General features: G+C 42.2%; 1 protein-coding gene across 1 annotated transcript; it reads right to left on the minus strand.

Annotated features, from left to right (window-relative positions):
- Positions 1 to 562: 562 nt before the first annotated feature.
- On the minus strand, positions 563 to 10,093 carry tbx20 (T-box transcription factor 20; the record flags this gene model as incomplete). The annotated part of the gene is made up of 8 exons (XM_079343923.1): positions 563 to 1,292; positions 1,903 to 2,015; positions 3,882 to 3,958; positions 4,181 to 4,339; positions 5,875 to 5,983; positions 7,195 to 7,359; positions 8,456 to 8,693; positions 9,964 to 10,093. 8 exons carry the CDS (start codon positions 10,091 to 10,093, stop codon positions 967 to 969), a joined length of 1,317 nt encoding a protein of 438 aa, XP_079200049.1. The 3' UTR covers positions 563 to 966.
- Between the last annotated feature and the right edge of the window lie 5,791 nt (positions 10,094 to 15,884).

The following is a 15,884-nucleotide window of genomic DNA, read 5'->3' on the forward strand; positions in this document are numbered from 1 at the left end:
AGGCGCTGACAGGAGAGACTTCAAAGACGTTTCCATCCCTCCCTGACCTGCCTACAAACCGTCCGCCGTTAGCTCGCTCGCCAACTCGACACTCGTTTGGGTTTATTTGGGTTTGACGACAGCCTGAAGTCTCCGTCCTTTATTCGCTGAGCTTCTTCCTCGTACGACGACTTTGATTGAGAGACGCCTCGCAGCAGAAATAATATTCTCTTTTGGTTTTAATCAACGTTTGTAAAAACAGACGAGCTCTGTCGCTCGGTTCCCGCAAACGTCGGCGCAGTCTGAAATAATTGTTGGTGGTCAGGTTGCTCATGATATCTGCTTCCTTTATAAACAGCAGCTGATTTAAACTTGAGCCTTTAAAGTTGACCCAGCGTGTCGGTCTACTGCGTCCAGCATGCGTCCTAGGATTTGTACTCTACAGTGAGTTAATGTTGCTTTTACATGTTTGTACACTGTTTATACATTTCTTCCATGTTTGACCCGAGCTGAGCTGAGAGGACGCTCCGCTTTTATGATCCAACATGGCGCAGCATCAAACTGGTCATTACTCTCCCCGCAGCCCTCAAACATCCCTACGACCTTCAGCCTGCCGGGATGCAGACAGGCTCTTCTACACAGTGTTTGTGTTGAGAGGATTTTAAAATCCACTTCCTGTTCTTCAAGGGCCAAGTCCACACATGCTCCTCTCACAGTTTCAGAGTTTGTAATGAGGTTGGTGGTGTTTGTACAATGTCTCCAAAGTGTTCATGAGTCCTGCTGAGGCGTCACCGCTCTTTGTCGTTTCTGGATTTTCTGGATGAGCGTGCCGCATCGTGTTCGAGTCACCATCTGCAGATGAACTATTTACAGAGTCCGGAGGGAGAGACACAAAGGGGACGAGGAGTGATGAGGCAGAGTGGAGGAGTAACTGCTCGTGTCTGAGCCTCAGAGCCAGGATTTCCCATCTCCTCCCCGTGGACTGAGTCATACAAACGGCGTCATGACCGTGGAGGAGTGGCGGAGTCCCTGGATGGCGGCGTAGGGCCCCTGCTGGAAGTAGTGGTGGTAGCGGGGCATGTGGAAGGACGGGAAGGACGGCCCGCTGCCCTGCATGGTGCCAGCCAGAGCGGTGGGCGTCAGCGGCATGCCCAGCCGGCTGTAGGGGGGCAGGGAGCCCTGGATGGGGTGAGGCAGGGAGGCGGCTCCCGTGCCCATGGACAGGGTCTGAGGGTGCTGGAAGCCCGAGAAGCCCGAGGTGGAGGTGACCCAGGAGCTCAGGGAGAGGTTGTCCGAGGCGGTGAACGCAGAACCTGCAAAAGACAAGAACAGAGATGTTAGAGTAATGGATCTCTGAAAAACAAGACTTCATGCTGCTTATTTTGTTTCGTAAGATCCCTCTCATATCCTGTGTTTTATTTTGTAAGATCCCTCTCATATCCTGTGTTTTATTTTGTAGGATCCCTCTCATATCTTGTGTTTTATTTTGTAAGATCCCTCTCATATCTTTTGTTTTATTTTGTAGGATCCCTCTCATATCTTGTGTTTTATTTTGTAGGATCCCTCTCATATCCTGTGTTTTATTTTGTAGGATCCCTGTCATATCTTGCGTTTTATTTTGTAGGATCCCTCTCAGATCCTGTGTTTTATTTTGTAGGATCCCTCTCATATCTTGTGTTTTATTTTGTAGGATCCCTGTCATATCTTGCGTTTTATTTTGTAGGATCCCTCTCAGATCCTGTGTTTTATTTTGTAGGATCCCTCTCAGATCCTGTGTTTTATTTTGTAGGATCCCTCTCATATCTTGCGTTTTATTTTGTAGGGCCCCTCTCAGATCCTGTGTTTTATTTTGTAGGATCCCTGTCATATCTTGTGTTTTATTTTGTAGGATCTCTCTGGGTTGTGGGTGTGACCTTGACTCACCTCTGGCGTGTACCGAGTGTCCGTCCTCGCTCAGGTTCTCCTCGTCTCCGGCGTAGGTTCGGATGGGCGACCGGGCGTACGAGTGCTTGTGGATCAGATTCTCAACACTTTCCCTGCAGCAGAAGTCGAAGACAGAGCCCCAAAATAAATCTCTATTTTCACCTCCGACTTCCAAACATGAGCTGGTTTTTAACACAAAACTAAAACAGGAAACGGTGAGTGACAACGTCTCGTGGATTCACGACAGGGACAAAATAAAAACCAAATTAAAAAAACTGTTCAGATAAAAAAACGTCTTTCTGAGCTTCAAAACAACAGTGAAGCTGAGAAGTTCGGCTCCTTTTCATATTTTCTGACGTGGATTCATTGTTTTTCTTGATGCAGCATCACGTTCGTGTAGAGGGTGTGTGTGTGTGTGTGTGTGTGTGTGTGTGTGTGTGTGTGTGTGTGTGTGTGTTTCCTGTCCCACAAAGAACATTAGCTCATTTGAGTCTTGTCAGAAAGCACTTCTTAGACACAGTGACACAAATTGTTGGGGGAAGTATTATGCACGCTGTGTGTGTGTGTGTGTGTGTGTGTGTGTGTGTGTGTGGTCTGCATCATGAGAGCCATGCGTCCACATTAGGAGCCCCCCCCCCCCTCACTCTGCAGCCCCCCCGCCCCCCCAATTAGGTTAGGAAAGTGCAATATCTGTCAGCGGAGGAGTACAAATGTGTGTGTTTTTATCAGCGCCGGGCCCCTCCGGCACAGAGGCCGCAACAAACTCCCACAATGCAGAGCAGGGCCGAGGGGAGACGGGGGGGGGGGGGGGGACATGCTGGTTTCAATCAGTCACAGCAGCCAATTGAATTACAGTGTGTTTTAGTGCAGTGGCCGACTCCAGACTAATGTGATTTCTGCAGCTCCCCGAAGATCAATTGATCAGGTCTAATTCACAGCCCTCAAAAAGAGAAAGATAGAGAGGGAGAAGACGAGAGGGGGGGGGGGGGGTCTCGCTGTGTCTCGGCTGTCTCTGCGTTAGGACGTCTGATTGAAGGGAAATGGACGGATTGTTTGATGTTGTCAGCTGATTTTAGCCGTAGTGCCGGAATCAGGAATTACGAGAAGTGTGTGTTTTGGCAGCGTCCATAAAAATCCTTCAGACGGGGATTTATAACTGGAAGTGTGTGTGTGTGTGTGTGTGTGTGTGTGTGTGTGTGTGTGTGTGAGATGCATTGGGCTCATGCACGAAGAGTAAAATATCACAAAACAAGATGAATGCAAGAGATGAAGGAAAGAAAGAGAAATAGAAAAGAACGAGGAGAAGGACGGAAAGACAAAAGGACGGTTAAAATACGTCTATCAGTTTTTTTATCTAATAAAATGACGTAAAAAAATAAGAAAAGGAAAGGATGAAAACGGAAGAACAAACAAAGACAGAGAGAGCGCAAACAGGGAGGAGAGGAAACGAAAACAAAGACTGAAAGAGGAAAGGATCGATAAAAGACACAAAAAGGAGAGAGCTTCAAGTGCTGACAGAAAAAGACTGAAAGTGAATAAATTAAAGGAGAAAAAGGAGAAAATCAAGGACAGAAGCTGGAATATATGAAGGGAAGAAAGAAGTATAAAATATGAAAAGGCCTGGATTAAAGAGGCGGAAGGAGGGAAGACTTGAATAAAAGAAGAAGTGGAAGTGAATTAGAAAGAAAGACGAGTAAATAAAAGGTGGATGAAGATGAAAAACCAGAAGAATAAAATGAAAAAAAAAAAAGAAAACAACAAGGAAGTGGAAAGAAGAGGTGAAGAATAAAAGACGTGAAGACAGAATAAAACAGTGAGGAGAGAATTTAAACGACGACGATGAAGGTAAACTTGATTCTGCAGCTTCTGTTTAGTCATGAGCAGCAGGCTAACACACACACACACACACACACACACACACACACACACACACTTGTGTATCTGTAAACAAAGAGTGCAGGACCCAGAATCCCCTGTACCTCTCCATGTCTGTGAGCCGCGACGAGTCCCGGAAACCTTTGGCGAACGGGTTGCTGTCGATCTTCAGTTTGGTGATCTGAGAACACGGGAGAGAAAAGAAGGATTAGGCTCGCTCCTTCTCCTTTTATTTCCCCGTCTCTCCTCATCCCTCTCCCATCTTTCAATGTTCACTTTAAATCCATCCAATAATAAACAAACATCTGACCGAGCTGTCTGTATTTAGAACCTCGCTGGAACGTTAGAAGTTGAGGAAGAGATCCACGAGGCTCATGATGCAACGCTCTCATTGGTCACTCACCAGCTGGTTCTGATAGGCCGTGACGGCGGTGAAGACGGTCTCCACGAAGACAAAGGTGCGGAACTCCTCGGACTTGAGGTTGAGCAGCGAGGCGGTGTGGTCCTTCTTCTTGATGATGTGGACCCTCGGCTGGTACTTGTGCATGGAGTTCAGGATGATCTGCAGACACGCGTGTGACACGGGTAAACGTCACGCCATCGCACCACAAAAATCACTGCGTTTGATAAATCCACTGAGGTCATTTGGTCATAAGTGAGAGAGTGCGACTGGTGAATAATTGAAACGACAGAAGAAGCTTTAATGAAGAGAAAACTTGTAGTTATAATAATAATAATAATAATAATAATAATGATAATAATAATAATGATAATAATAATAATAATAATGATAATAATAAAAATAATAATACTAATTGCCGCCTGTGGACAAGTGTTGCAAATTAGCAGGTGTGCTAAAACAGTGAAATCAATGCATCTGGTTTGTCCAATGTAATTGGCTTGACTTTGTCCACATTAAATAAACTTTAAATAAATAATAATAAAAATCATCTGTGGAGGGCGTGAGTACATTTAGAAAGAACAAAACGAAGACACTCATTTTAACATCAGATGACGAGTGTTTTTTTTTTTTTTTTTTCTTTCATTAGAAGAGTTTGCAAATGTCTCATCTGGCAGCACGTTTAACCACATAACAAAATCAGAACTAAAAAATAAGAGAAGAAATATTTAAACAATAACTTCATTACAAATGTAATTATTACAAAAATGTAATTTGAGTCCCCCTTAAACAAAAAAATCCCCAGATATTTTACAAAAAGGCCTCCTAAAATAAATCATGACGATGATCTATTGTTGGAATAAATATATTATTATTATTGTTGTTATTATTATTATTATTGTTTGTTGTTTTTGAGAGGACTTTAATATTTCTCAACTTGGCAAACTATGTTAAAATAAATCTGAAACAACTATGATTACTGTTCTTGTTATTTATAGTTGTATTTATTAGAAACACTGAATAAAGTGTCCTACAGCAGAGTCTGAGCTGTGTGTAGAGACAGATAACACAGGTTCAGCTGAGTCTGGAGCTGATCCGGACTGAGTCTGGAGCTGATCCGGACTGAGTCTCTCTCCTGGTGAACTTTAAAGTGAACAGGATTTTCACACTTTAAAAGACGCTGTAGTCACAGCATATTTATATTTATATATGGATTAAAATATGAATCCATAAAGAGACAAATGCATTAAGGCGGTACTCAGCTTTAAGGGTCTATTTTAGGACAGGTAATAAAATGACACACTCACACACACACACCTTAGGAGATAATAAATAAAGGTGTGTGTGTGTGTGTCGGTTGGCTCATTAATGGATAAAGAGCCTGTCTCTTATTGAGACGGTTTAAAGAGGATTAAAGGGTTAAATTGTCAGGTGTGTAATTATAATGTCATTGAAGGAGACAAACACACAAAAAGGTTTTTAAAGAGAAGCGTCAACATATCCAGTTATATTGTATTTCATTTGTTTGTTTTCGTCGATATAAAATTAAAAACCTCAGCAGCTTATTCAGTTAACGGCAGATTGTTTACGTTAGCTTAACGGGTTTTGGTTTTTTTTACGTTGTTGCGTAACCGTTAAGTCTCTCCAAACACGCACGTGAGGTTTAAATCTTTCTAAAATGTCGAACAGGCGCTCACATGTCCGTGTTGGTCCAGCTCGTTGTTCGTCAGCTTGACTTTCTCGAAGGAAACCATCTGTTTCATCAGCTGCTCTCCGGTGAACGGGGAGTCCGGGTGAACGTACAACCTGCGCGGGAAGAAGAACAGCAGGATTGTGATTGGCTGAGAGGCTCTCGAATCGAACGTTCGATACCCAATCAGCAAAAATGTTGCCAACTAGCTCCAAACTGACAAACGAAATGTCGCTTAGCAACCGCGTTTTGTCTCCAGGCAGAATACATCAAAATCTCCAGGAGAAAATACAAAAATGTTTAAGATTTTTTTGTTTAATGTCAGTGAAACAAAAAACGAAATACATGTATTTAAGTTCACATCGTTTTCTCCCATCAATGTGTTAAAATTATAAATAAAAAACCCCACAAAATGAATCTGGAATAAAATAAAATGGTTTTAATTATTATAATTATTTATTATTAATGCAGGGATTTCTGAAAGGATCTATGTAAATAAAAGTCGGATGGTCTAAGACGAGGACACAAAAAAAGAGAATCTTTTTTTCTCTTTGCTAAAAGTGTCGAATATAAAACCAGCAGGCCTGTGCTTATAAAAGTGCCCTGTTCATTTTTGACTTGATGAGTTTGACTTTAATTGCAGAATATAGGCCCTAATAAAACATCCCTAAATGTCCAGAAATAAGCCCCACTGTCCTGCCTGGTGTCCTTTGTCTGATTTGACTTTATCATGGCTTTAATCAACTTGGTATGAATGTTTCCAGATGCTTCTGTTTGTCCCGTAAAGAAAGCTGTTTGACATTGGCCAGTTGTAATTAAATCTGAAGTTTAAAAATAGCCAACAATATTTATTACCAGAGCTTTGCACTTATCTGAAAGTTGTTATAATTATTAGCTTCCTTTACTTTCAGTATTTATTTATTTTTTACCACACAACAACACCTGGGGGACGAATAAAGATGTTGGTTTTAGTGTATTCTGTTTTATTGAGCTATTTCTTTTGATGATTATGGCTTCTCTCAGAAACGGACAAATCAGAGGCCTGAATATGTAGAAATGTCTAGGACCTAATTGTGTATTGTATTGTATATGATTATTTGAATTTTTTAAAGTATGTCTCTTTTATAATGAGAGACAGACCTCATGTTTATATAAAATTAAACAAAAATTGGCGAAATAAATAAACGTCCTTTTCTGTTGGTAACTGATTTCAGTGCTGAAAAAAAAAATCCTTTCAAAATGTTGGCTGCACGTGGTCATGTCAGGAGCACGGTGTTCGTACTCTGCAGAGGTCATGTTCAGGTGTGTTCCGGGAGGTGTGGCCTACCTGGCGGGCAGAGGAGGGTCAGCCTTGCCGGCCACCAGCCATGAGGAGCGGTGGTAGGCGTACCGGTACCGCTTGTTGTCTACCGGGACGATGTCCATCAACACGATGTACTTGGAGTCCTGGTCCACCCCGGAGAAAGAGACCCGGATGGTGGGGAACATCCTCCTGATGGACAGGTGACACCATCTTACTATCATCGTTGAAAATAATATACCGTGCACATATGATGAAGAATGTGCTGCTGCTGTTTATAACTGTGAGTTTAAAAGTGTGTATGGTGAGAATAAATAAATATGTTTTTATCCTTCGTCTACAAATACGACGAACTGCATTTTGCACGTGCGTAATCTAACCAGTAAGGCTAAACTAAACTGGCACATTGCGGAAATGTTATGGATGTGCAGTATTCCTGTAACTTAAAAAAAATAATAAAACAGGTCTCAATCAGTTTCCTGCAGAGCGGCTGAACTCTGCGCAGCACATTTTATTAATAATAGTATTTTTATTAATGCCAGTATTAGCCTGTATTCGGTTTTTATTTCAAACAGCAATACATTTTATTTGCATGCTGTAATTCCTCGAAGTGATCTAGATACATTGGGATAAAGTTATTTTTTCTTTGTGTCTTTTGTTTACGTCAATGTCTAAAATGTTTAATATCTTTAAATGTTGTTAAAAATCTTTTAAATTAAAATATGGCAAACTGAGAAACTGCAACGAGCTCTGATTTCACACTCTGTCATGCATCCAAACCACAGCAGCTTTGTCCTTTTACTTTATTTATTTTCATGAAAAGGTGACTCTGAATCCCAGTATAAGAGTTTACATGTCCCTCTTCTGTTGTTGTTATAATACATATAATATGCTTTGTGTCTGTGACCACCTGTAGATATGGTCAGAATCAGAAACAAGCTTGGCCTATTTGATCATAAATCCTCGTTGCAGCTGATTTTAAAGGCTCCATAATACAGCAGAAGAACGAGTTTATACAAGTAGAAATAATATGTAATTAGACGGCCTACAAACACTGTTTAATATCGTGTTTGTGTATTTTCTGCACGTGCATGTTCACGTGTACTCCTACGTGTTTGCACATCTGATCAAACTTACAACATTAGAGATTGAAACAAAAAGCACCTTTAAATCATGCATGATAATCGGCTACACGTAGATTTTTTTTATGTGCACGTGGAGGTTGTAATACAGGTTTAATATAGTATTATTAATATTTACAAATCAATAAATGAAGTGATCGGGCTACCTTCCAGATTTGGTGATGATCATCTCGGTGCCGAGCTCGTGGAATTTGTCCCACAGCTCTTTGGTCTCCAGGCTGCATGAGATCTTGGCCATCTCCTCGCTGGGGACGCCGGGGTTGGTGGGGATGAGCGGCTCGGTGCAGACTGCGGGCGCGCTCCCGCTGAAGTCCGCGTGCGCGTCCAGGGAGGACAGGTCAGCCAGAGTCGGCTGGTTGCAGGACGACTTCTCCACGAACTGCTCTGTGAGGAGGAAAATCAAAGTGTGATAATAAAAGCCCAGAGTGTGCAGCCTGTTCATCACTCCTTCATGTAGATTATAACGTGTTTCTTTTTTAAATGTGGGTTTAATATTCATAAAGTGAAGGTCAAAGGAGAAACATAAAATATCAGCATCACATTTCTTTATTTGATGCATAAAGGGGGAAACAATTCAGCCATAACAGATTAAAAAAGATGAGTTAATAAACATATAAACTGCTTCTTCTGCCTTTATTGTGCATTATTTATTTTTTAAGCACACACTTTTATTTTTGCACTCAAACTCGTCAAATGTCATTAAAATTGGACGGCAGTGAACAAATAATGAAGGACTTTATTTCGTCCTAAAATTGAAAATAAAACAAGCCAAAAGGAGCAGGAAGAAAAATGTACCTCTGTTACATTTATTCTAATCGTTTCTAGATTATTCCAACAAATCTTTACAATTATTTACAACAATATATAAATGTATCCCATAAAAAATAACTCTCTCAGTGTATTTACAATCCTAATGTTCACCCAGTTTTACAAAATATAAATACAATAAAGGAAAAACGAATTTTACTCTTCCAGAAGAAACCTTTTTGTATATATTTTTTAACTGTTTTTTTTTCTTTTGTTCTTCACCTTGAAATGCTCTTTTTTTTTTTTTTATTGAATTTTTCTTTGTCACAAAACATTATTTAAATGTTGCCCGGAATATATGACGCTTTAAACTTAAAAAAACAGGACCAGATATATAAACAGTGTGTGAGTCCCTCTAATACCTGATAAGATCATAATAAATGATCAAATATAAATTTGTTTTCAAAGAATCCACTTGCACCAGAAATGAATAAATGTAATCTCATTTTCTTCTTCAGGCTAAAAGACTAATAAATTAATCTAAAACCAGAATTTTGTTAAACAAGACTTCAGATTAATTACGTGGTATTTTTTGTACTTTATTTTTAATTATAAACTGGTGTTTGCAGAATGAAATAGTGAAGAAATGACGCACAGTTTGAGTTAACGTAAAACGTGCAGCTCGAGATCTTCTTACGTCACTTTCATCTGACAGTTCATTTAACCGTTTTAAGCATCTTTATATTCCTGTGTTGTATTTCTATATATGATATAATATATGATTAAAGTTGCTGCAGCGGGTCTGTCCCCTCCTTCACCTCCTCAGCTGGAAAAAAAACACATTTACAGCCGCAGCTTCACATCTGATTTGATCTTTTTTATGAAGTTTTTAATTTCTCATCCTTACCGAGAGGTTTGATGGTGTTCTCCTCCGCCTCCTTGTCCTTGCTGGGCTTCCCGCTGGACATCAGGGCGGCTATGGAGAAAGCGTTCGCCCGGGATGAGAGCTGCGGTTTCGGGGAAGACGTGTACTCCATGTCGGTGTTTGGAAAAAAAAAATCTTCAATATATTTCCCCTTTAAATAAAAAAAAGAAAATCCTCCAGGAACGCTCAGCTCCGCCTGTTTTTGTGTTTAGCTCCCAGCGGAGGGAAGGGAAGGAAAATACGCACAAGATCTGTCCTTGTTTTGGCTCTTTACGCACAGGCTGATCGCTCACGCGGAGAAGTTGTCTCGCCTCTTTGGGAGCACTTTGTTGTCACTGCCGGCTTGTGAGTCTGCTCGGATGCATGTTGAAGGGAAGCAGGAGGAGGAGGAGGACTGACTCCGCTGACTTCTTCGCTGTCACATCTGAGGCCGGCTGCTCTTTGGGAAGCTTCAGCCCGAGCCAACCCTCTCCTTATAATTCCACCCTCACCCTCCAATCACAGCCTCTCCCTCCACGTCACACTCCCACTGTCCCGCAGCAGCTCCGATACCGAGCAGCCAATTAAAAGAAAAACCTGAAGCTGTCAGGGTCCCCCCCCTCCACCCCCCCCCCTCAAAGACCCCCGGAGAGAGTGTGTGGTCGAAGAGGGGAAATATGTGATATATTTACGACTTCAAACTGTCTTCATTCTGGTGATGACAGCGAAGAATTTCTAACACACAGTTAAAGAAATACGCGTCTTCCATTTCCTTGCATCTGTAGCCTATAAATAGGGGAAAGTTAACAGTCTTCTCCTCGTCCTGGACCCCCTGGAGGGCCCCAGACCACATGTTGGGGGTCAGAAACCTTTTTTTTTTTTTTTTTTTTTATGTCAGCACAGGAGACGCTTGCCCAAGATGGTGCTGTTTGGTTATTAATGGCAGCAGAGAGGGGATGATGACAGCTTTAAAAATATGTGTGAATATATGAGTGTGTGCAGAGGCCGACAAATTCAACATCACAAAAAAACATCAATCCGTCCTCAGAGCACAGACAGGCTTTTTGTGTTTATATCCGTGGTCAGAGGAGGAGACGCTGAGGGGACATTTCTGCACGATGGACGACAGAGAGGTTCTTGTTTAAGATCCACAGCAGGCTGTGTTTAAACTACTCTAATATACATTATATTTCTTATTGATCTATAAATAAACATTTCAGGCGGCTCCATGAGGACAGTGGCGACTCTGACGTCTGTTAGGGCCCTGGGCAAAAACCATTTGAGGCCCCTCCAACCATCATGTCTGACAGTGTCCCCATGCAGACCGATAATTCCTCTTCATTTGTTTCAGCTGATGACTTTCAATGAAGAACTTTATCATTCATTCAAAGCTTAGCAGGGCAGTCGGTGCTTTCAGACGGCCCCCCTTAGGGAGGTTTTTACCTCGTCCACTGTTCTTACAAAATGTGCACATTTTGGATCATCGGTTTGGTTTAAGATGTTGAGCCCTCATGGGCCCCCTACTGGTCCAGGGGCCCTGAGCAGTTGCCTTTATCTCAAATCAAAAATTACCTTTTTTCCTTACCTTTGAAACAGGCCCCATATTTTTATTTTTTATGTATGTTCTCGGTATGTATCCGTTTGTATGCATGTACATGTACGAGTGTGCGTATCTGTATGTACCTCTCTAATAGGGGCTGCAAGCTTCTTCACAGGAAGGAACCTCCCTTGTCCCTACTCGGTCTCTAATTGGCTAACACACTAACTAAATATGGAGAGGAGTCATGGCAGCGTTTATAACAGACGCTGTTCATCCTCTGCTGGACACAACACGTTCAGGTTACACACTCAGGTCTTCCTCGTAGAGAAGCTGCGCTCTCTGATTTGTTTCATGTGTTTCTCTTTTGGGTCGTCGTTGTTGTGGGATGAGGTCCGTCTTGTTACTGGAGACAAATGTTCTGCTCATTAAGTCAAATCTTTTAATCAATCAGTGAAGCCAATCTAATTTGGGGCCATTAAGCAGCTGTTTGCAGTGCAGCACTGGGACTGTTCACGTCGTGTATCCCTCCGCCAGACGGGTCGCACAGTCAAAGGTCGCCTACGTGCACAACAAAGACGTGCAAACTAAAACTACAGAGTGTGAAACTCTGCAAAGCTTCAAATTAACGTTTTATGAAAATAAAATTACAAAGCAAAAACACACAAAAACACTTCAGAGCAATTCAGAAAACACATTCACAAGAAGCAGAATAAAATCCTGCAGGAAAGCGAATGTAGAACACGCCGGAGGCGACGAGGAAGTAATCGAGTTTAGACAAAGTGTCTAAACCTCCGAGGTTCAGAAATGAAGCCAACGTGCAAAATCCTGCAGTTCCTCAAGTCTCCACTAGAGGCTGTCTGCAGAAGTCCTGAAAGTCACACAGCCTGTTTTTACAGCAGACTGTAAACATGTTCATACATGTGCAAAAACAAACTCGCTCACTTCCTGATGTTTGGACATTTTTACAAACACTCGTAAAAATGTTTCTCAACTTGCAATTTTGTTTTCCAAAATTGAAATTCATCTCACAAGTGTTTCACACTTTGTAAATTGGGTTTGCACTTCCCAGCCACCGTATTATCACCAGAAGAGTGACTTGACAGATAAAATAAACAACAACAACAACAACATGGCAGCGACCAGACAGGAGGATTTTTACTTCTCCGAGCTCATTTCTTCAGACCGAACATTTTACTTTTTGTCCTCATTGTGTGATGAAGGTGAAGGAGACCCTCGGCAACTGTGAGAAATGCCTCTACAACACACACACACACACACACACACACACACACACACACACACACACACACACACACACACACACACACACACACACACACACACACACACTCATTACTGAGAGCGGGAGCAACAGTCTTGGGTTAATCCGTTCTGTGACACACACCAGTGAGCCCCTAATCTTTCACACACGCACACGCACACACACACACACACACACACACACACACACACACACACACACTCATGTGACAACAGGAAATGCACGTTATTTTTTACGGCCTTCTTGTAACAGTAGCAGTTAAGTTGGTGTTAATGGTGATAACAGAGCTCCGATCATCTTTTTTAGTCACATATTTACATTCATACCAACGAAGAAGAAAACTGCTGAGTGTAAACGAAGAATTTGATGTTGTCTTTTTTCTTCGCTTTTTAACTTTGAACTGTCGGGACTGAATCCGGTCTAGAAGATGGTCTTTATCAAACGCTTGGCTGAGCCGCCTGACGACCAGGAAGTGGAACTCTGAGAGCGTCAGCTGATGAGAGGCACCGGGGTAAAGAGCGCCAAGATCGACCTCTTCAAGGTGTCTACTCCACTGGAAGGTGCTGCAAACGTTTTCATTAACTGGGTGGGAAAACTGCCTGACTTTGCCTTGCTCATGGGCCCATCGGCAGTTCTCTGGCCGTGAGCTATCAGACCAACTTCCATATTTTGGTCTGCACTGGGAATGGAACCAGCAAACCCTGCAGTTCCCAACCTAAGTCCCTACAGACTGACCTGCTAATGTGCATCGAATTCTCCAGGTTCTTTATTTTGTTTTAGCCGTTAGCAGGACGCCATCTTTAAAATAAACCCTGCAACCTGCATCTCTTGCTAAAATGACTTTTCCTCAACGTGAAGGTCGTCCTATAGAGCCCGTTCTCGTCTTATCGTTTTCTCGCCACCCTGAAGAGCATCTCGTTGTATTTTCTCCACAGTGGGGTGTTCGTCCCACCCTCCCCACTTTGACTCCCCTGCAGCGTCCTTATCATCACTACATCATTGCATCATGTCCTCTCAGAAGGTTTCAGTTGAATCATGTGTTTGTTGCACTTTGGGCTGAAGGGCCTGTGAATCTTGTTTTTACAGACATGAGGGCACCAAAGAAGCAGAGGTTTCCAAGGAGCACCTGAATGCATCATGTTATCAGAACGCTGACTTCAGATGTTTCCTAAACCTCTGTGTGTGTGTGTGTGTGTGTGTGTGTGTGTGTGTGTGTCTCTTCCTCAATGTCACTCTCTCTCTCCTCTCCCTGAGATGGCGGCTCCCAGAGCCAGAGATCCGTGGAGCGGCTAAACCCATTAGGAGACTCCTGAATGCAAATCCGCTGCTGCAGATATTTAATAAGAGACCTGTGCTGGCAAATTAAATTACCTTGCAATTGGCCAGTGGATAATGTGCTAAAAGCTTTCCCACTTAAGCGTTACTCCTGACTGAATATTATTCACACTTTGAGGGGCCGGTGCAGCCTTAAAGAAACAGCCGGCCTGAAGGAGAACAGTGGAAAACAGATGGTGCTTGGTGTCTGTGTCTTTCAAAGGACGAGGCGTAAAACAGCTGATTTAAAGGCTGAGAGTGAGAAGGGTGAAACAGCGTTAAAGTCTCTTTCTAATACTCTGTCCATCAGGACGTAAACCAGGTGGGAGATCTGGAGGAGAGAAAAGTTCATCTTTGAATGTCCAGGAGGCTGCTTTAAAAACAGAAACAAAAGAAAAAGAAATACGTCCCCCCCCCCCTTTTAAATTCAAACATGGCATATTCCAGGTAGCCAACACCTGGAGGAGCAAGGTGCGTTCAAGTGCTGCGTGTTCATGAGAGAATCATCCGAAGTGAGGGTTGATTGGCCGAGACGATGGTGCACATTCCTCCTGCTCACGAGTCAGTGTTCATGTCATAATGTTTAAAATAACCTTCAAATGTTAATGTCTCTTTCACAGAGCTCCTCTCTGATTGGTCCAGGAGGACAGGTTCCTTTTTTTTTTTTTTTTTTTTTTAAATGAACGCTTCGATATATATATTTATTATTATTATTATTATTATTTTTTTTTTTATTTTTTATTTTATTCTATTTTATTATTTTTTTTAAATGTTGTTGACCTTCTGAAAGAGGAACAATGACAATGAAAAAATTCAGATTCAGGATCAGGTTTAATGTGTGTGAGCTCAGCAGACAGGTTGGTGTGTGTCACTTTTTACTCACCGTGTGAGCCATGAAATATCAAAGTATAAAATATTTTTATAATCTTTCTTCACACAGAGAAACAAAGATAAGATCCGATAATCATTTAATTTACAGTGTGACAGCAGCAAAGCAGGATAGCAGAAGAAAAATCACACAGTGCAAAAAAGATAAATAAAAATATAAAAGTGTTGAAGAAAAAATATGCATCAAAAACAATAATTAAAGAGCTGGTAAAAATATGCATCAAAAAGGAACAAAGTGCTTCATGAACAGCTGTGAAAACCAACAAATAAAAAAGAAGGAAATATCCGTCTACACGAGAGGAAAGAGGAAAAACTGTTCTCCAGTCAGCGTCTTGGAAGTCGACACCTGGCGCTTGGCGGGCAGTGTGTCTGAGCGGGGCGAGCTAACAGGATATGTGACGGCTCACCACACGGAGAGCAAACACGCCGCAGCACTCAGGGATATGACGACCCAACCGTCTGAACAATTATTCCCCTGGAATAAATGGCCCGCGGCGTGAAAAGGTCAGCAACAAACGACAGGCAATCCCCGGCAGAGTGGAATCTGAGGAAAAATAATCGGCCTGTGATTCGATTGAACGCCGGGACGTTTGAGCCGCAGTAATGAAATGGCGGTTGTTGTGACCCGACCCTTTCACCCCTCAGACAATTTTTATTTTTTTTACTAGATTACAGAGCAGGCAGCAGGGGCGACTATTTGCCTACATTTAATATATGTGCATAGCTTTGTTTAGTCAATGTAAATCCCCATTATCACACGTGAGTCTGCATATTACATGTCAGCGTTCAGCAGCAGGGCGGACGGGGCCACGGCGGGCGCCGATCTGAGCACAGCTTTAACAGCAGCCTTTAAACCCGCAGTCCAAAACTCTTCGGTCCTCGGTACCCTCCACCAACTCC

This window comes from Symphodus melops (genome assembly GCF_947650265.1).
Source record: "Symphodus melops genome assembly, chromosome: 5".
Classification (NCBI taxonomy): Eukaryota; Metazoa; Chordata; class Actinopteri; order Labriformes; family Labridae; genus Symphodus; species Symphodus melops.